The sequence below is a fragment of the Cygnus olor genome, chromosome 3 (genome assembly GCF_009769625.2).
Source record: "Cygnus olor isolate bCygOlo1 chromosome 3, bCygOlo1.pri.v2, whole genome shotgun sequence".
NCBI lineage: Eukaryota > Metazoa > Chordata > Aves > Anseriformes > Anatidae > Cygnus > Cygnus olor.
In genome coordinates, this window is record NC_049171.1 from 52,342,620 (window position 1) to 52,358,618 (window position 15,999).

The 15,999-nt window shown below is 40.4% G+C and overlaps 1 protein-coding gene across 1 annotated transcript; it reads right to left on the reverse strand.

Moving 5' to 3' along the window:
* Positions 1-4,518: 4,518 nt before the first annotated feature.
* Positions 4,519-15,999, reverse strand: GPRC6A (G protein-coupled receptor class C group 6 member A). The gene is given in 6 exon segments (XM_040553536.1): positions 4,519-5,668; positions 6,642-6,765; positions 8,140-8,361; positions 11,128-11,955; positions 13,975-14,278; positions 15,592-15,999. Coding segments are annotated over 6 exon segments (2,793 nt in total). The 5' UTR covers positions 15,786-15,999; the 3' UTR covers positions 4,519-4,547.

A 15,999-nucleotide genomic window follows, 5' to 3' on the forward strand; every position in this document is an offset into this window, starting at 1 on the left:
CCCGGGGCAGCCGGCTTCGAGCCTCGGCGCAGGGTGGGCCCGGGTCCCTCAACACCGACCTGCACCCAGTGCTCCCAGGGGTCCCAGACCCCACGCGACACGCTGTAATGCTTATTTCAGTGGGAAAAGGGGGTTTTGTTGCTGCGTTGTTTGGGTTTGGGGGTTTGGTTATGTATGTATTTGCTTTTGAGTCCTGGTCAGAGTTAACCTTTATTTCGAACGAAGACCAAAAATATCATACAGGAAAATAAACAAGCAAACAACCCCGACAAATATTGAAAGAAAGACAAAAAGTCGTAAAGAATACGTACTTAGTAAGCAGCCTGTGCCGGTGTGATACAGGTGAGGTAACGCAGTGTCTCAAGGCAAGTGTTTCAAACAGCAAATCCTTTTACCTCGGTCAACCCACGCCAGAACCCCTGTAGCTTCACAGTGATTATTGGAGCAATAAACAACATAACCGCCCCGACGGTTTCGTAGCAGAATGGAGGAGCCCCGTTCACCGGGGGTGCATCAAGTGGTGGCAGCCGCCAAAGCCCCGTGCTCAGCGTGAAGGCACGAGTCTGAAGCCTTGCATCATTGGTAAGGCAGAACTTTGTTCCCTGTTTTCAGCAACAGAGCCTGAGGTAGACAGCTCTTTCTGAAAGCAAGTTGTTGAGTAGAGAAAAATCACAATCTTTTTTATCAGAATGGGTTCTAGCATCCTTGATCTTAATTAAAAAAAAAAAAAAAAAAAAAAAAAAAAAAAAGTTTTGAACAATATTTCATATGGAAAAATATTCAGGAAAAGTATTTTTTTTATTCAGTAAATAGTCCTGTGTTGATGTTTTCTTGCTCACACATAGTTTGCATTCTGAAATCATCAAAATAACAAAATGTCCTTATTATTGGAAAACCATAAGGTAAGCCATTCCAATAGCTCATAACAAATAGGAAAAAAAAAAATACTCCCACATTTTATTTCAGAATTGAATTTCTTCCTGCAAATGAGACATTATACATACAGAAAAACCCATTTGTCTGAGCCCTGTCTAAAAGCCACACTCTGTCTTTCTCTTGTCTGTTAAAAAATACTGGTGATGAAGAACAAGTATGTCTCTGCACACACACACAGCAGCTCTGCCTTGTTTCAGAATGTCCTGGGGGAGACGAAGAAGCACCAAAAGAAACAACCTGGAGGATAATACTAGGGTATTGTAGTCTGCCTGTAGCCCTTCTTCCACCTCAAGCAGACAGACATAGCATCAGGTAGAGTTCTTTGCCCCTGGAGACCCAGCTGGGAAGAATGGGAAGAGCCAGAGTGCCTGGGGTGGGTCTTTTCAGCTCCACACTCTGTGAGCAGCATCCCAGTTCCTGCTCTTAGTCACTAGTAATGCTGGCAACCTCTGCTGTCAGAGTCACTGCTGTTCCAGCTGCAGTTGGCACAAGTGTGGGGAGGAAGCCCGGAGCTCAGGTAAGCAGTTCCCAGCTGTCACCAAAGAATGTGAGAGCAGAGAATGGTGCCAAAGAAGAGGGACACCTGTGCAGGGGATCACCTGCTGACATCTTCAGGGAATTGTGTCCTGGAGGAGAGGGCTTGAAGTACTTGGTGACCTTCACAGTCTTCATTCTCTCTAAAGATGTTGCACAGTTTTTGATACTGGCTTTAGAGGGCATTCAGTATTATTACAAGGAATGACATAAAACCATAAATGATTGAATAGAGCAGCCTCCCACAGACCTCAACAAATAGCATTTCTATGCTTGACTTCTCTGGACAACATTGTGTTTGGGGACCATGTGTCCTCTCTATCACTTTCAGAGACGAAAAACATGAAGATGGACATTTTAGCACTCTGACGGTTTGTGTTGGATTCTTTTCAAAGTAAGAAAGCAGGGCATCCCTTGAGCCAGAAAGAAGAGCCAACCTCTTCAGCCTATGCAGTCCAACCAACACAGACATTTAAAAACATACACAACACAGCTTGATATCTCTCTCTCCCTCTCCCCCCTCTCTCTTTTTCCTCCCAAGGCTAGCTAGCAAATCTGTTACATCCTCTCATCTAGGTCTGGTTGATTGTGCTTTACAAAGAAGATGTGAGTATCTGGAGAGGCAGACATAGCACACAGAAGTCATTAACAGAGGGGACTTGGTGGCACTACGGAAGTGGAGAAGTTTCTATGCAGTGGAGAGCTTCCTAGGAGGAGGAGGCATGGGATGTATTTAAAACTAGATCAAATAGAAGAACAATTTTTTTTTTTAATTTTTCCTTTCTTGTCTGTTCTTTCATGCTCTTCCCTTGGAATTATGCCCTATGTGATGCCTTTCCTTAAAGATCGCCTGTATAGACACCTTCGTAGTGCTGTCATAGTTCTCCCAAGGCACTTTCCTCTCTGTCCTGCAGGGGGAATCGCCCTCCCATGCTTGGCTGCCAACATGAAGGACACTCGTAAGCAGCTCACTGAGATCTGGGTGGAAGCACTGCGCAGGTAGGTGTGTTGCTGCAGTTCAAGGCCAAACCAAAGTTCATAGGGAGAGGTAAGGAAATTAAGTAAGCAAGCTCAATTTTAAATAACAACACGGCTTTAATCATCCCCGTGTTCGAGACATGATATGCTCACCACTTTTGAGAACAATAAATACAAGTACAGCATTCTAGCCATATTAGCTTTTCTAACCAGCTTGGCACTGAAAGTCATTGTGTGATGTAAGCTTTGTTTTCCTCTTTGAGAGAGAGACATTTTGCTGCACCGGCAGCCAAACTGTAGGAATTTTAACCTTAATCATACATAGCTTCATATACCAAACAGTACTCATAACAACTGATGCATAAACAGCATTTATCATATAAATGTATGTGCATAAACCTTCATTCTTCTAATCAGCTACAGAAATTACATAACTGCTAAAATTTATACGTAAATTGCACCCTTGCCTTTTAAATTACTTTAAAATGTCTTCACAGATGCATATAAAGTATATGCCGACATCAAAGTAATTTCATTACCTGTGTCCATTCCTGAAATGTGATCTATAGATATTTTTAACAGAATCCTGGTAGCAAAATCGTATAGATATGGGCTGCAACATATAAACAGAAATGATAGAAAAATAGATATATTTTAAAAAACAATAACGTATTATGTCTGTGTAACACCAAGTCTACTGAACTTCATTGTGGCTTGCCAGAGTGTCCAATTATTCCTGATCTAACCAGATGTTAGACAAAACTGAAGACGTTAACATTCTTTCACAGTAACATGCATAGAAATTAAGACTGAAAACCATGATTTCTCTGGTCCAGACTAGGGGCTTTATGAACACAGACAAGCACTCTGCCCAGTCCCAGCCTGGCAGCACTGCTCTGCTGTTTAGTGTTTGAAGAACCCCTCCAGCCTGGCTGTGGAAGCATCCAAGAGAAAGCTGTGGCCTTCTCAGCATGAGAAAGACTTTGCCATTCTTTGCCTTAGAGATGCAGTACAGTTGTCCACTGAAAAAATCCTCCTTCTCGGAGCGTGCCTCTCACACAGAAGCTCCTGCATAGCTATAGTCACGGAGCCACAGAACTCTGCCAGTACAGCTGACAGCAGTTCATTCCTGTGTTATTTCAATGTATTGGAATACTGCGTTACTGTGTTCTTGTCAAAAAATCAGATTTTTTTAACATGTATCAAAGAAAGTAAAATTCCCAGGTTGCATTCATGTTGATTCTGGTCATTACATTATTCATGCTAATGTGGGGAATGAATTGGTGTTCATAAGTTTTGAACTAAGAGCACACCTGGGGACAAGCATAATGGGTCCTCTCTCTGCATGCGTCACAGGAGTTGCATGAGATGAATCAATGTGTCTCATCTTAGTATGGGTGAAAATTAGATTAACATACATTTAACTACAGAGCTTCAGAGAAATCCTTCAATTTTTATATAGACCTGTCTCTAGCTTATTATCACCCTGGTAAATACAAGGCATTTTGAAAGTTGGTGTAGAACTCATCTGGAATAAGGCATGTATTTTGGGCAGAGATTTTTTTTTTTTTAAAGGATTCACATATACCAAATGAAAATAGTTACTTTTGGATGTTCACAAGAATGGAAAGCCTATCTTAAAAGTGGAGATTAAAGGACTGAGCTTGTTTATCTTAGCAAACAAAGGCTAGGAGAGAGCTCTGTTTGATCTGTAAAACAGACCCAGGTGAGAAGAAAACCTCCTTAAGCAATTGGGCAGCAAAAACATAAGAAAAAGTGAGTGTAAGCCCATATGTGCATGCCTACTTGTCTGTGAGAAGTAAAACCTTCCTAACACTTCTGCCTGGCTCAGAGGGCCTGTGGGATGGGAGTGGGATGGGGACAGGAGGGAGATGCTGGAGGGAACTGTGCCTGCAGGAGTAGGGGCTGGACCCTGTGACCAGGGATAGCCTTTCAAGCCTATCAATGAGTAACTGCTAAAGTGCCAGAGGCATTTCGGGTGGTCTGCTCTCCTTGGGGGGTACCAAACGGAGAGAGACCTGAAAAAGGAATGGCTCACTAAACGGCTTTTCATCTTCCAGTACTTCAGCGCTACCCAGTCATATGCTGGACAGTCTTTTCCTGGACACACGTCTTACTGCACTTTTAGGAAGAATTTTCTCTTTTATTTGCTTCTGCCCAGGCACTTGAAAAAGGCAGTTTCCATTCGCAGAGTTTTTCTCAGCTTTACACGAGCCTGAGACAGTAGCTTGGGAGCCAGAAGACTTTGAATCCAAGGAAATCTGGCTAACAGCAACACTGCCTGCGCTCTTGGAAGAGTACGTGTAAATCATCTTGAGAAAGGCAGACTTCGTGTTTGTTTCTTGCTTGTAAATTATGATATAGCACTTAGGAAGAAATGTGCAACAGAGAATCCCATAATTGGATATTAAAACAACAATGATTTCCACTGCTGGCAGGTATTTGCCAAATGTAGTTGCATAGACAGGGATAAATACAATCCATGCTATAAAATAGATCAGCATGCCAAAGGTTATGAACTTAGCTTCATTGTAGTTCTCTGGTAACTTCCTGCCTTTAAAGGCAAATATGAAGCAGATGAAGGCTAGAGCAGCTATGTAGCCCAGCATAATCCCAAAAGCCACAACAGAGCCCTCATTACACTCTAGAATTATTGATCCTGGAATTGAGAAATTTTGCATTACGAAAGGAGTCCTAAATACTAGCCAGAAGGTGCAAATGATAACTTGAATCCCAGTGCAGGTGACCACGATGGGAACAGGTTTATATGCACATTTCAGGAGATTCTGCAGCTTGGGATCAAAGCTGAAGGCTAGTAAAATTTTTAGCGACTTTATTAAAATACATGAAACGCAAAGTGCAAAGCTTATGCCAAAGAGGGATTGCCTAGTTTTGCATTTGAATTCTGTGGGTTCACCTATGAAAAAGATGGTGCTTAAAAAAATGCAGAAGTGACTGAGGAGGATAACATAGCAGACAGTTAAACCTCCAGATGCCTTTACCACCGGCGTGTTCAAGTTTTTAGTAAATATGACACTGATGGAGAAAATCATCACAACCCCAAAACTGGAGAGGAGGAGCAGGAAAATAGCAAACCAGTCAGTCCAGCTGAGGAAGTGGATCGTCTTCCTGTAGCACGTAGTACTGTTCACAGGAGCCCAGTAGGTTTTGTTGTGGCACCGGTAGCAGTAATCCATATCTGAAAGCACAAAAAAGGAAGATAAAGTCGGAACCTGCAGTAAATCTGATAGCTCTGGCTGTTGCTGACACAGTCCTGGCGGAGGAGCTGGGGGCCTGGGGAGCCAGCAGTGGCTGGCTCTGGACAGACACAGTGAAACCAGGGCAGTGGTTTGGGATTGAATTGGTTGTCTGCCCGGAGAGGAACTGTGTTTCTTTCATCCACCTAGTCTGACAAGAAAAAAATACTCTCTTCTCAGACATTTTTTGAAATGCACCAGCAAGAATAAACGTTGCTGTAGATTATGCTTTCAAAGAGTGCTTTTTCTGTAAAATTCCTATTGCCCAATAGGGAGAAATTTCATTATTATTTGAGTAAAAAAGGGGATAAAAAGTAATTTCTTTCTGCTAGCTATCAATATTTTTAAAGTACATTCTACCCCAATTTCTTAATTTCGTCTCTCTCCTCTGTATTTAATCTCCCACTTTTAAACTACAAATGAACCAGCAGTAAAGTACACATTGGATTTGATACTAGAAAATACTACTGTATGGTCATATCTAACTTCACAGTGCTCCTGTTCAAGATAAAAAAAAAAAAGTGCCAGCATGCAAAATATTTAACCCTCATGTTTCCACTGGGCTGGCTGTACTGCCATTGGGCTGGCTGTACTGCAGAAAGATACTGAAGCAAGGCTTTATTTTCACGAGAAGTGGTCTCACAGAAATATCAGCCAGACTTTCCATCCAAATCAAGGATAACACTAGTCAACTGTAAAATCTGATTGTTTAAAGCTTGGTCTTCTAAAAAACATTTAAACTAAGTTTTATATGTTGAAGAGTGTTCTTCCCTTTCATATTTGTGAAACCGAGCATCAACAAATGTTTTAATATCATTCCAAAGTTATACACGAGGTTGCCAAGGCTCGTTATACACAAACCAAACAATTCTATTGATTTCTAAATCAGCCTTTATTTGGATCACAATTCTTTACCTGTTTGATTGCTGTAATGGTTTTCTGGGCAGTAAACACACTCGTAGCAGCATGTGTGTGGACTTTCTGTAACCTTTTTCATCTGTCCCGGTCTGCAGTGCTGGGAGCATGTTGATTGAACCTTCTGCAGTGAGCAGAGGATGAAAAAGAAAAAAATCAGCTCAGGTGCTACTAATTACAATGAACTCTTAAAATAGCCCTCCAATAACACTATGGTTTGAAATCTTTTTGTATCTAACATATTTTAAGGGAATCTGAAAGTGATGTTGTAAAAAGGCAGTGTAGGCAATGTGTTTCTTGCATTTTCTCCACACACTCAAGAAGTGACAGGATGGGGCATTATCTACCTGATAATTTTATTTTTTTGGCCCTACTTCAGTGTGATTGTCTATACCTTTAAAAATCCAGATCCAGCTTTGAAAATAGAAGTTAGACTTCTGGGATCCAGACCCAGAGAAAGCACAGAAGCCTCTGAGAGGGGATTCGGGTGGGCCACATCACAAGTGTGGTCCTGACACCCCAGGGCATACACCCCGGCTCCAGTGGGTGCATTGAACCACAGCTCTAACATGCCTCACCCTCAGCAGATCACCCCTGAATTGCCAAGCCCCACTCTCAGGTGCGTGGTCAGGGCCTTCTCACAAGGCCTGAGTTCAGGTCCTTCCAAAGACAAGTTTTATAAAATGGAGAAGCAGTCCTGAGGGACACTGCTGTTTCTTCTCCATCCCAGGTGGGGCTCACAAGCGGATGGAGGCATTTCCTCGCCATCCTAGGCTGTGCCACAAAGAGGGACAAAATGTGAGGTCCTCTTCTGTCCTCAGCCTTTCCTGCTGGCTGAGGCTTCACATAAAAACTATATTCATCCCACCCAGTAAACTGTCTTTCCTCTGTCTTATTAGCAGTGAGTGCTTTGCAGCACAGCCACATTCACTACACAATAAACCAAAGCCTTCAGCCATGCACAGATGACATTACCCAGCTGGAACTGGCTGGGGCCACCCACCAGTCCTGCCTACACCAGTGCCAGGGTTCTGGATGGTGCTGCCTTCCTCATAGTCTTGCAGTTGTGCTGACACCAGCTCTAACAGGAGTAAATAATCAAGACTTTTTTTTTTTTCCAACATTAAAGTCAGCAGATATGAGTCTTCATGTACAAAACAAATGGTTGCCTTATGTAAGAGAGGGTACATTTATAAGTATTTTCCATTTTAAAACCCAATTCAAGATTCTGGAGTAGCATCCTTAGGACAGATGTAACTTAGGAAACCTCTTAAGAGCATTCTGGAGAAATAACCCAATTTCAAATCACTGAGCCTGCTTACAGGCTCAAGTACTTCTCAAAATATATATAATGGTAGTTGAATATATCCAGAGAGGACGCTTCACTCCAAATGGAGAACATGAAAGTACATGAGAGGTTTCTAGCTGACACATATTTTAGTTGTGAATATCAGAGAAAGAACACATGAAGCAAATTTCAGGTGTTATCTCAACAAACTGGAAGTTACCTTTAAGTTCAGAAATTCTTTTTTTTCTCATCATCCTCAAAGATAAAGTCACCTTTCTCTGTGTCATATTCTGCCATAGTGGTGATTTCCATGCGACCATCAATTTCTTTCCAGAGAAGTACATCATAACTAGTTCTCATATCTCCTTTGGAGTCAAACTTGATTTCTTTATCATCATCGATGACTCTAACTTTTTTAAGTTCTTCAAGGAGCTGAACAGAAGAAATGATGACATATCAATATCATTTCAGTGGAATACACTCAATACTTTCAGATCTATATGATAATATCAAATGAAAAAAATATATTGCTTTTTAGGAGTGAAAAAAAATCTTAAAAGGGATCTGTATAACTGTTAATCTGACATCCTATACAGATTTACATTATTCTGACAATCCTGCTGACGTAAAAAAAACTATTAAGCACAAATAATCATTTCTTAACTCTATGCAATGTCTACAAATACCCAAGTTCGTATTTTTCTTTCCAGCCTTGGAGGTTTTGGTACGATGATGGGAAAAAAAAAGATTTTGCCTTCAGGAAAAAATGGCCTTTGGGACTTCCCTTCTTGTAAAGAATGACTGTGAATGAAGCTCCTGTTGTTACTGTACTGTCAGCAAAGTAGATCTGGACAACATTTCCTTCCAGAGTAAGGAAGGAAATTGACAACCCAGACTTCTTCCCCCAGACTTCCTCCCCCAGGGTCTGGAAATATCTAATTTAGTATTGTTTTCACCCGTGACTCTGATACTCTGTATTGCAAGGTGGGACACAAAGTCATGAAATGAACGCTAAATGCCAGTTTGCTCAGATGAGGTGATGCATGGCACAATGGCAGCGGATGGCAAGGCTGTATTTGATAGATCACAGGAAATATCAAAGCAAGCACTCTTTGATAAGACAATTATCCAGCTTAATATTACAACCCATTCATGTTACCTTCTCCCAGTTCACATGGAGACCATAAAAGGTCTTTCATTAGCTACCGTGGCTTCTAATTGAAGCAAAGGCTTTATCCCTTTGCAGGCTTAACAATTTTTAGTAATAGGGGTTAATCAATGAGGAAACAATCCAAGGTTTTGGTGAATGGCTGAATTTAACTGCCCTTTGAAAAGCACAATCTTACATAGATCTTCCTGTGATAGTTGTAGCATTTAAAGAAAATGCTGACAAATATATGACTTTAAAAGTCTCTGGCATATATATGTATAAACAAATCTGGCATGCATTATTTTTTCATATATAACATCACTTTTTATGAGAGTTCATACATTCTCACTGCATGTCGACAAATTTATGAAAAACTAAAGTGTGCTTTTAAATGATATTTCATTTTATTTGGACATTGCACAGTCTTGCGGGATTGAACAGGATTTTTTTATTGTTGTTGTTCTGTATCCTCAGGCTACTCACTTAATTCTTCTCATCTCCACTTTTTCAATTTCCCTAAAAAATATGGAAACAATAGAACTTTTGGAATACATCTTGAGCTTCAGACAGAAGGTGCTAATAACTAGCAACAGTATGATTTAATTGATATTTATTTTTGCATGTGTTTAATAGTGATGACACTGCTGTTTCTCTGTATGTGGAGGTAAGTGATAAGGATTAGTTGCATCCCTAGCTTTAAGTATGCTGATTTCTGAAGGGTTTTAGTTTAGTGTAGAGAAAATGTGTTATGAAAAGAGCACAGGGAGAATAAGTCTCTCTTTTGGTTTACTTCATGAGTTCTAAGCCTCTTAACAGGACTTTTAATTTGGGTGGTTTGGGATTTAATTCAGTAGTGATTAATTCAGCATCCCCTGTAGAGCAGTCCTGAATTTGTCCCATCTGCATTTACAAATTCATGTAGGAGTTTGATTGTTACTGGGTGTTTTTTTTGGGGGGGAGAGGGGTGTTTGTTTTTTTTTCAAATCCCCTATCTTGGTTTGACCTGCCCTGACCCACGATAAGAGGTCAGAGCAAGTCAGAGTGGTTCAGTAGATGTTTGACTTTTAAATGAACTTTTGTTTAATCCTCTGAGTAAAAGTGTGTAAAAGTGAATACTTCTGAGCAAGTTCTCAGGTAAAAGGTCAGGTCAGGTTTACTTGTCTGATTTTTCCTGTCCTTTTCCCACTCAGTAGAGTCTGATAACAAGTACCTAACCCATCTGAAAGATTGTGTCACATTTTCCTAGCAGTCACTTCGATATAAATCAAGACCAGACAGAAGAATGGTCTGCTGCATTTTCAATTTCAAGTAACGATTCATTACAGAGGTATATAAGCTGGACACAGACAAACTGGGGACACAGAGAGGGAAATTGAAAGGCTTTGGGGAACTTTCCTCTCCTGTACCATCCCCATCACTCAAGAGCACTCGTTGCTGATTACTACAGTGGTTTGCAGCAACAGGACCAACCATCAGCAGCAGAATAGATGATAAGTCAGCCATAGATTGACTTAGATTTCTATTCTGTCCCACACAAATAGCTAGTCAGATGACCCAGCAAGCAGCCTACAGACTGGAGCCTTCATCCAAGGTGGTGACTTCTCTGCATGCCCTTCAAAGGTGATGTGGGAAGTGTTGGAGTAGCTAATGAAGCCCAGCAGCTAAAGACCGCCTCTGCACTGGTGGATTCAGGCATTTCCAACTGCTGCTGCTGTATGCATGAGGAAAGAGATAGTGGGTGTGAATTGCAATAATTCTTCTCTATCTATAGCAGGACACAGCCATGGCTTAGCACCTGGAGCTTCTGTGTCTGCATGAGCCAAAACAAGGGAGGCAAAGCTGGCTCTCAACACTGCAGCAGTTAGCAACTGCTGCTCTGGCAGAAGGATTGTGATTTCAGTTGGCCCAAACAGTGGTGAAGAAAGGCAGGAACAGGAATAAAAAGACATTCAGTACAAGGACCAAGCCAGCAAATCCAGGAAGGTGGGAGGAAAAATGAGAAGGAAGTTATGTAGAGAGAATGAGACCTGAAAGAATTAACATCATACCTCCCAGGGAGTGAAAGCGGAGGGATCCTTGCAGTTTCTGTCTTTGCATTGCCCTTTAATGGCATGAGCAATGGCATAGACTGCAAGTATAGTACTATGGATAAATCCGGGTTCAATGTTGGCATTCAAAAAATCATCTCTCCAGATGTGTTGTTTATTCTCAACATTTTGCATCAGATCATCCTGGGATTGGTTTGAAATGCACATTTGAAAGTCGTAATATTCCAGGTGTGCACAGATTGACAAAAGCATAATATATTCACCTAAAAACTTGTTGTTTTCAGTGGGCTTTTCATGAAGGTTCCTCAGAAAGTCTTGGAATGTGGTTATGTTTCCACTCTTAAATCCAAATCCCACAACAGTTCCCAGCTGTCTGATATTGGGCATTGTACTGATTTTCACTGCTGTTGACCAGTTATCACTTGCAATCCAAATTTTATTTACATTTCTCTCAATTGCCTTCTTAAATAGCTTGAGCACATGGAATTGTCTCATAAAGACTACAATAACATTTACTCTGGTTTCCTTGACAATCTTCTCGACTGCATGATCAACTTTGGTATGAAAGGTTTTGTCAGAGAGATAGGCAGGCAGCAGTTCTTTAAAAGCTATGCAAACATTGTTTGACATGGCCTGGACCCCAAAGCTTTCCAGAGCAAAGCGCCCGTTGTCATCATCAGTGGCTATTACTCCAATCCAATTCCACCCAGACTCACAGATCAGATGGGCCATTGCTCTTGTCTGGTGGAAATCACTGGGGATAGTCCTGAAGAATGAAGGAAACCGGATTTTGTCACTAAGGATTTCAGCCGACGATGCAGGACTGACCTAGGAGGAGAGAACAGTTAACTTATGGATGCGCTCTCCTCTAAAGGATGCTGAGACACCCAAAGCTGCTGCGACTTCTTTCATCCCACCTGACTCGGGGCTCCCTCCTCCTGTGGCTGAGCATGACCAAGGTGCACCCAACTGGGGCAGGATTCCTCACCCTGCTGTTAGGATGTAGACTTGTGCACTGTACCATTTCCACTCTTTTCATCCTCATGCACCTAATTGCTTTGGTGAAGGCAGAGAATAAAACCTTTCAAAATACCTATGGCAGTTATGCTGGTATAAGGATTTTGCTTTAACCTGTTGAGATACCATGAACATGCTGTTCAAAACAACACTTAAAACATTGGAAGTGCTCAAATGCTGTTTGAGTTATTCAAATTTCTAGTACACTTACATTTTGCAGTATTTTTCTAACACTGAGTATATTATGTTTCACCCACATATATACTTTCTCTCCAAAATTTAATTAGTGTGTTTTAGAGGGGTCATATGGTCTGTTAGAAGAGCCTACCAGGAAAAAAAATAAAGTTAAAAAAAAAAAAAGATACTAAAGAATAATATAATAATTCTTAATTCTTTCACACAAAAAATATGACCTTTTTCTTGTGAATGTAGCAAGAAAAAAACATAAATGGAAAAAAATTATTTAAATCTATTTTCATTTTGATCCTTGCCTAATTTGTTCTTTCTTTCTTTCTTCCTTTCCTTCTTTCCTTCTTTCTTTCTTCCTTTTTTCCTTCCTTCTTTTTTTCCTTCTTTCCTTTCTTTTTTCCCTACACTCTTATTTCCTACGTTGCTTGACATTACTTAAAAAATACATCTAAGCTTTCCAAAATGAGAACCACCTATCCGGAGAGGTTGCCAAAGCTTAATGTTGTTAGCAGATTACTACCAATAGTAATCTCCTATTGATGGTAATCTGCTATTGATAATGTCAGATGCTATTGATGAGAAAAATCTGTCACCTTTTCCATCTCCATGTCACAATACAGATTTGTTTCATCACTTGCCTTTTAATTAAGTTCAAGCGTGGCATTTTAATTTATATATCAACTATAGTTCCTACAGTGAAGCTGGAGATCATAATTACTCCCTACAATTGCAGAGGAAAAGATTTGGTTAGAATTATATTTAGTTCAGATTTTAAGTGTTTTGCAGGTTTGTTTACTATGTTGCTACTTTGCAGTAAGGTAATATATGTCAAATTACCATACCTAATGTGTGGCAGAAGATGGTGTGGAAGTGGCCCTCCTGTTTCACTGTTGGCAGCAAGTCCTGGCTTTGACACCAACTTCTCTACAACAGTGAAAGTAGTAATAGAAGCACTGGCCTAAGTGCAAGCGTGGGACTGTATGCACTAGTACTAGCACTAGCACTACAGAGGTCGGAAATAGAGAAGGGTGTTTTGGGAAGGACCAATGTGGATCTACAGGGTTGTATTCCTTCTCTTCTACAGCTGCTTGAAGAGCACCAGAACTAAAACTGTATTTTAGAGCAACATTTCTCCAAACATTTCCAGACTCTAAAATCTAACGTCTCTCAGGCAGGAGAGAATTTCCAAATTCTGGCCGAATTAGATTGTGTCTTGATTTTCAGCTTGGGATTGGATATTGTTATATTCACTGCCAGCTAAACTAGACACAGTAGTTGTAATTTGGTTTCCTGAACAAAGGCACTGAGTGGCAACTGAGGTACTCTAAAGTAACCATCACAGCCAAGCAGGACAATCCAGTCGTGTTGCCAGGCTGACAAAAGCCCAGTGCCACACTTGAAGAGCAGGTGTAGGGGTGTACCTTGGGCATATAAAACAGCACTACCTGCCGTTGTTTAGTCAAGGGGATCAAGCCCTCCATTTCGAGTTCAATCTCACCCCTCCTGATGTTCTCAGTTTGAGTCAAATCCTGCTCTGTAACAAAGATGTGACTCGCAATGCCTCCAATCAGAGCCACATCTTCTTCTAGCCATGGTAAATTTGACCCTCTGTCCAAAATGAAATAATTTCCTCAGACCTACCTGTGGGATTAGTTGTAATGCCAGCAGCCTTGAAACTGCCATTGACACCTCAGAGTAACTGGCTCCAGTGACTGCCTTAATTCTTGGTATGTAGTCTGAATAGTTACACTTGAACTCTACAATATCCTTAGAAGAATTGAATTTAGACAGGAACCTCAGGGTAGATGCCATGGCTTTTGTAACTTCTGCACAGGTGTCATAGATTTCATAGCCCAGAGTAACTCCAGATAATAATGTCGAATTGTTGATCATTTCAATAGCATGTATCATTGCAAGTGTCTGAAGAAAAACTTGAATTTCAAAGCTGTCAGGAAACACACAAGTTTCATTTTAGAAAAACATTTCTAGGACTAAGGCTGAAGCACAGTTTGTTTTGAGCATATCCTCTAGAATTTGACAGCTACTGAAAGAAAATTACATTTAATGTGATTTGCTTGGGTTTTAGTGTACAAATAAATAATAAATAAATAAATAAACAAACAAACAGAAATCATATATTTTTGTCTCACCTAAATGGAAGAACAAGCAAAATCAAAACAACACTTCAAATATGCTTGAATAAAAATGCTTTTCTGAAAAATGGGTGCTAAAAACAGACTTTTTACAGTACATGAAAATTTGCAAGTGATATCAAGAAGTATTTGTCAAAGCCAGTGAGGCTGTTACAATTTGTTCCATCTGACCCAGCAGGCATATTTTTAAAAATGAATTTATTTTCAACAAAAGCTTGAAGCAAAGAGACGACTAAATATTTCAGAATAAAAGAAAATATTTCAGAGGTAGATGTCTTCCAGTGGTTGCAGAAACATTCCTAAATCCTCTGTAAACCTGACAAAGTTAGTACAGCTTTCCTCCTTACTGCCAGTGGACATGATAACACTTTCTTAATCAGAAATGTGCTACAACAGGCTGCCTGCAGTGCAACCAATGCTCCTCTCAGGTTATGGTCTCTGAAGTTACAAATCTTACAAACCAAAATAAATTTCAAATGATCTTGAGACAACTTATGACTTATTTTGATGTACATTCTAAAGCTGAACTAGCACATGACATGGTGTCTGTATAGCCTATCCTGTAACATAATGCCACAATTTTAATACAAGATGTAATAACTACAGTGATTACAACAATTACAATCTAGTCAGCAAAGTGCTATCACAGATTATAAGTGATCTGCCCTGTGGGGTGAGTGACATACTTCTATATGTGCTTAGATAAAATAGAGCAGACTGCTTGTGATCGAACCAGCTGGTTGCAACTTCATAACAAATAATGAACTGCACAGCAGACTAGTTTACAGATATAGCAAAAAATTGGTATTAACAGGGCAATTAAATGATTGTTCAGCACAAACCTCAAAGGCTATTTGACTAAATATGAAGACTGAAATAGGATCAAATAATCATTCCCTTCCTCAGGCAGCCATAATATTTTCTACTGTAATTTTTCCATTCTTTGTCATTCTCTGTTACATTGCATGTAATTTATTTGATGCCTAAGATCTTCTTAAAGACTAAGAAATGCAAGAGAAACAGATTTTGTTGATCTTAATATGAGAAGTGTACACCAGATGCCAGTGATCTCTTTTGTAATGTATGCAATTGTCATGTTACTCACCCAGCACAGTTCTGAATGATTGGCTTGATGGGATGCTCTTCTGGATGCAGCATTTCGCTGTGAACTGCAAACAAGCCTCCTATAACAATGTCTCCTGGAGAACTGGCACCCACAAAGTCATCAGTATTCTGGCAAGAGGAGGCGATGTCAGCGCTGATCACAAAGCAGGCTATCAGAAAGCTAAATATTGCCATGTTTCTAGTTCACTTGTTCACTACCAGCTTTAAGTCCTTTAAGCTAGCCACAGTGCCAACAACTGTTCCTATGTCATCTATAAACAGCAGCAAAGGAAAAAGGCTGTGCTCAAAAGTTAGTCACACCTCATAAGGTGCTTGTATTTGCTTGACTGACTTAGGCTATCTTACTGTCACAGAAAGCGTGAGGGTGCAGGGGCGTGAGAGTAAAGAG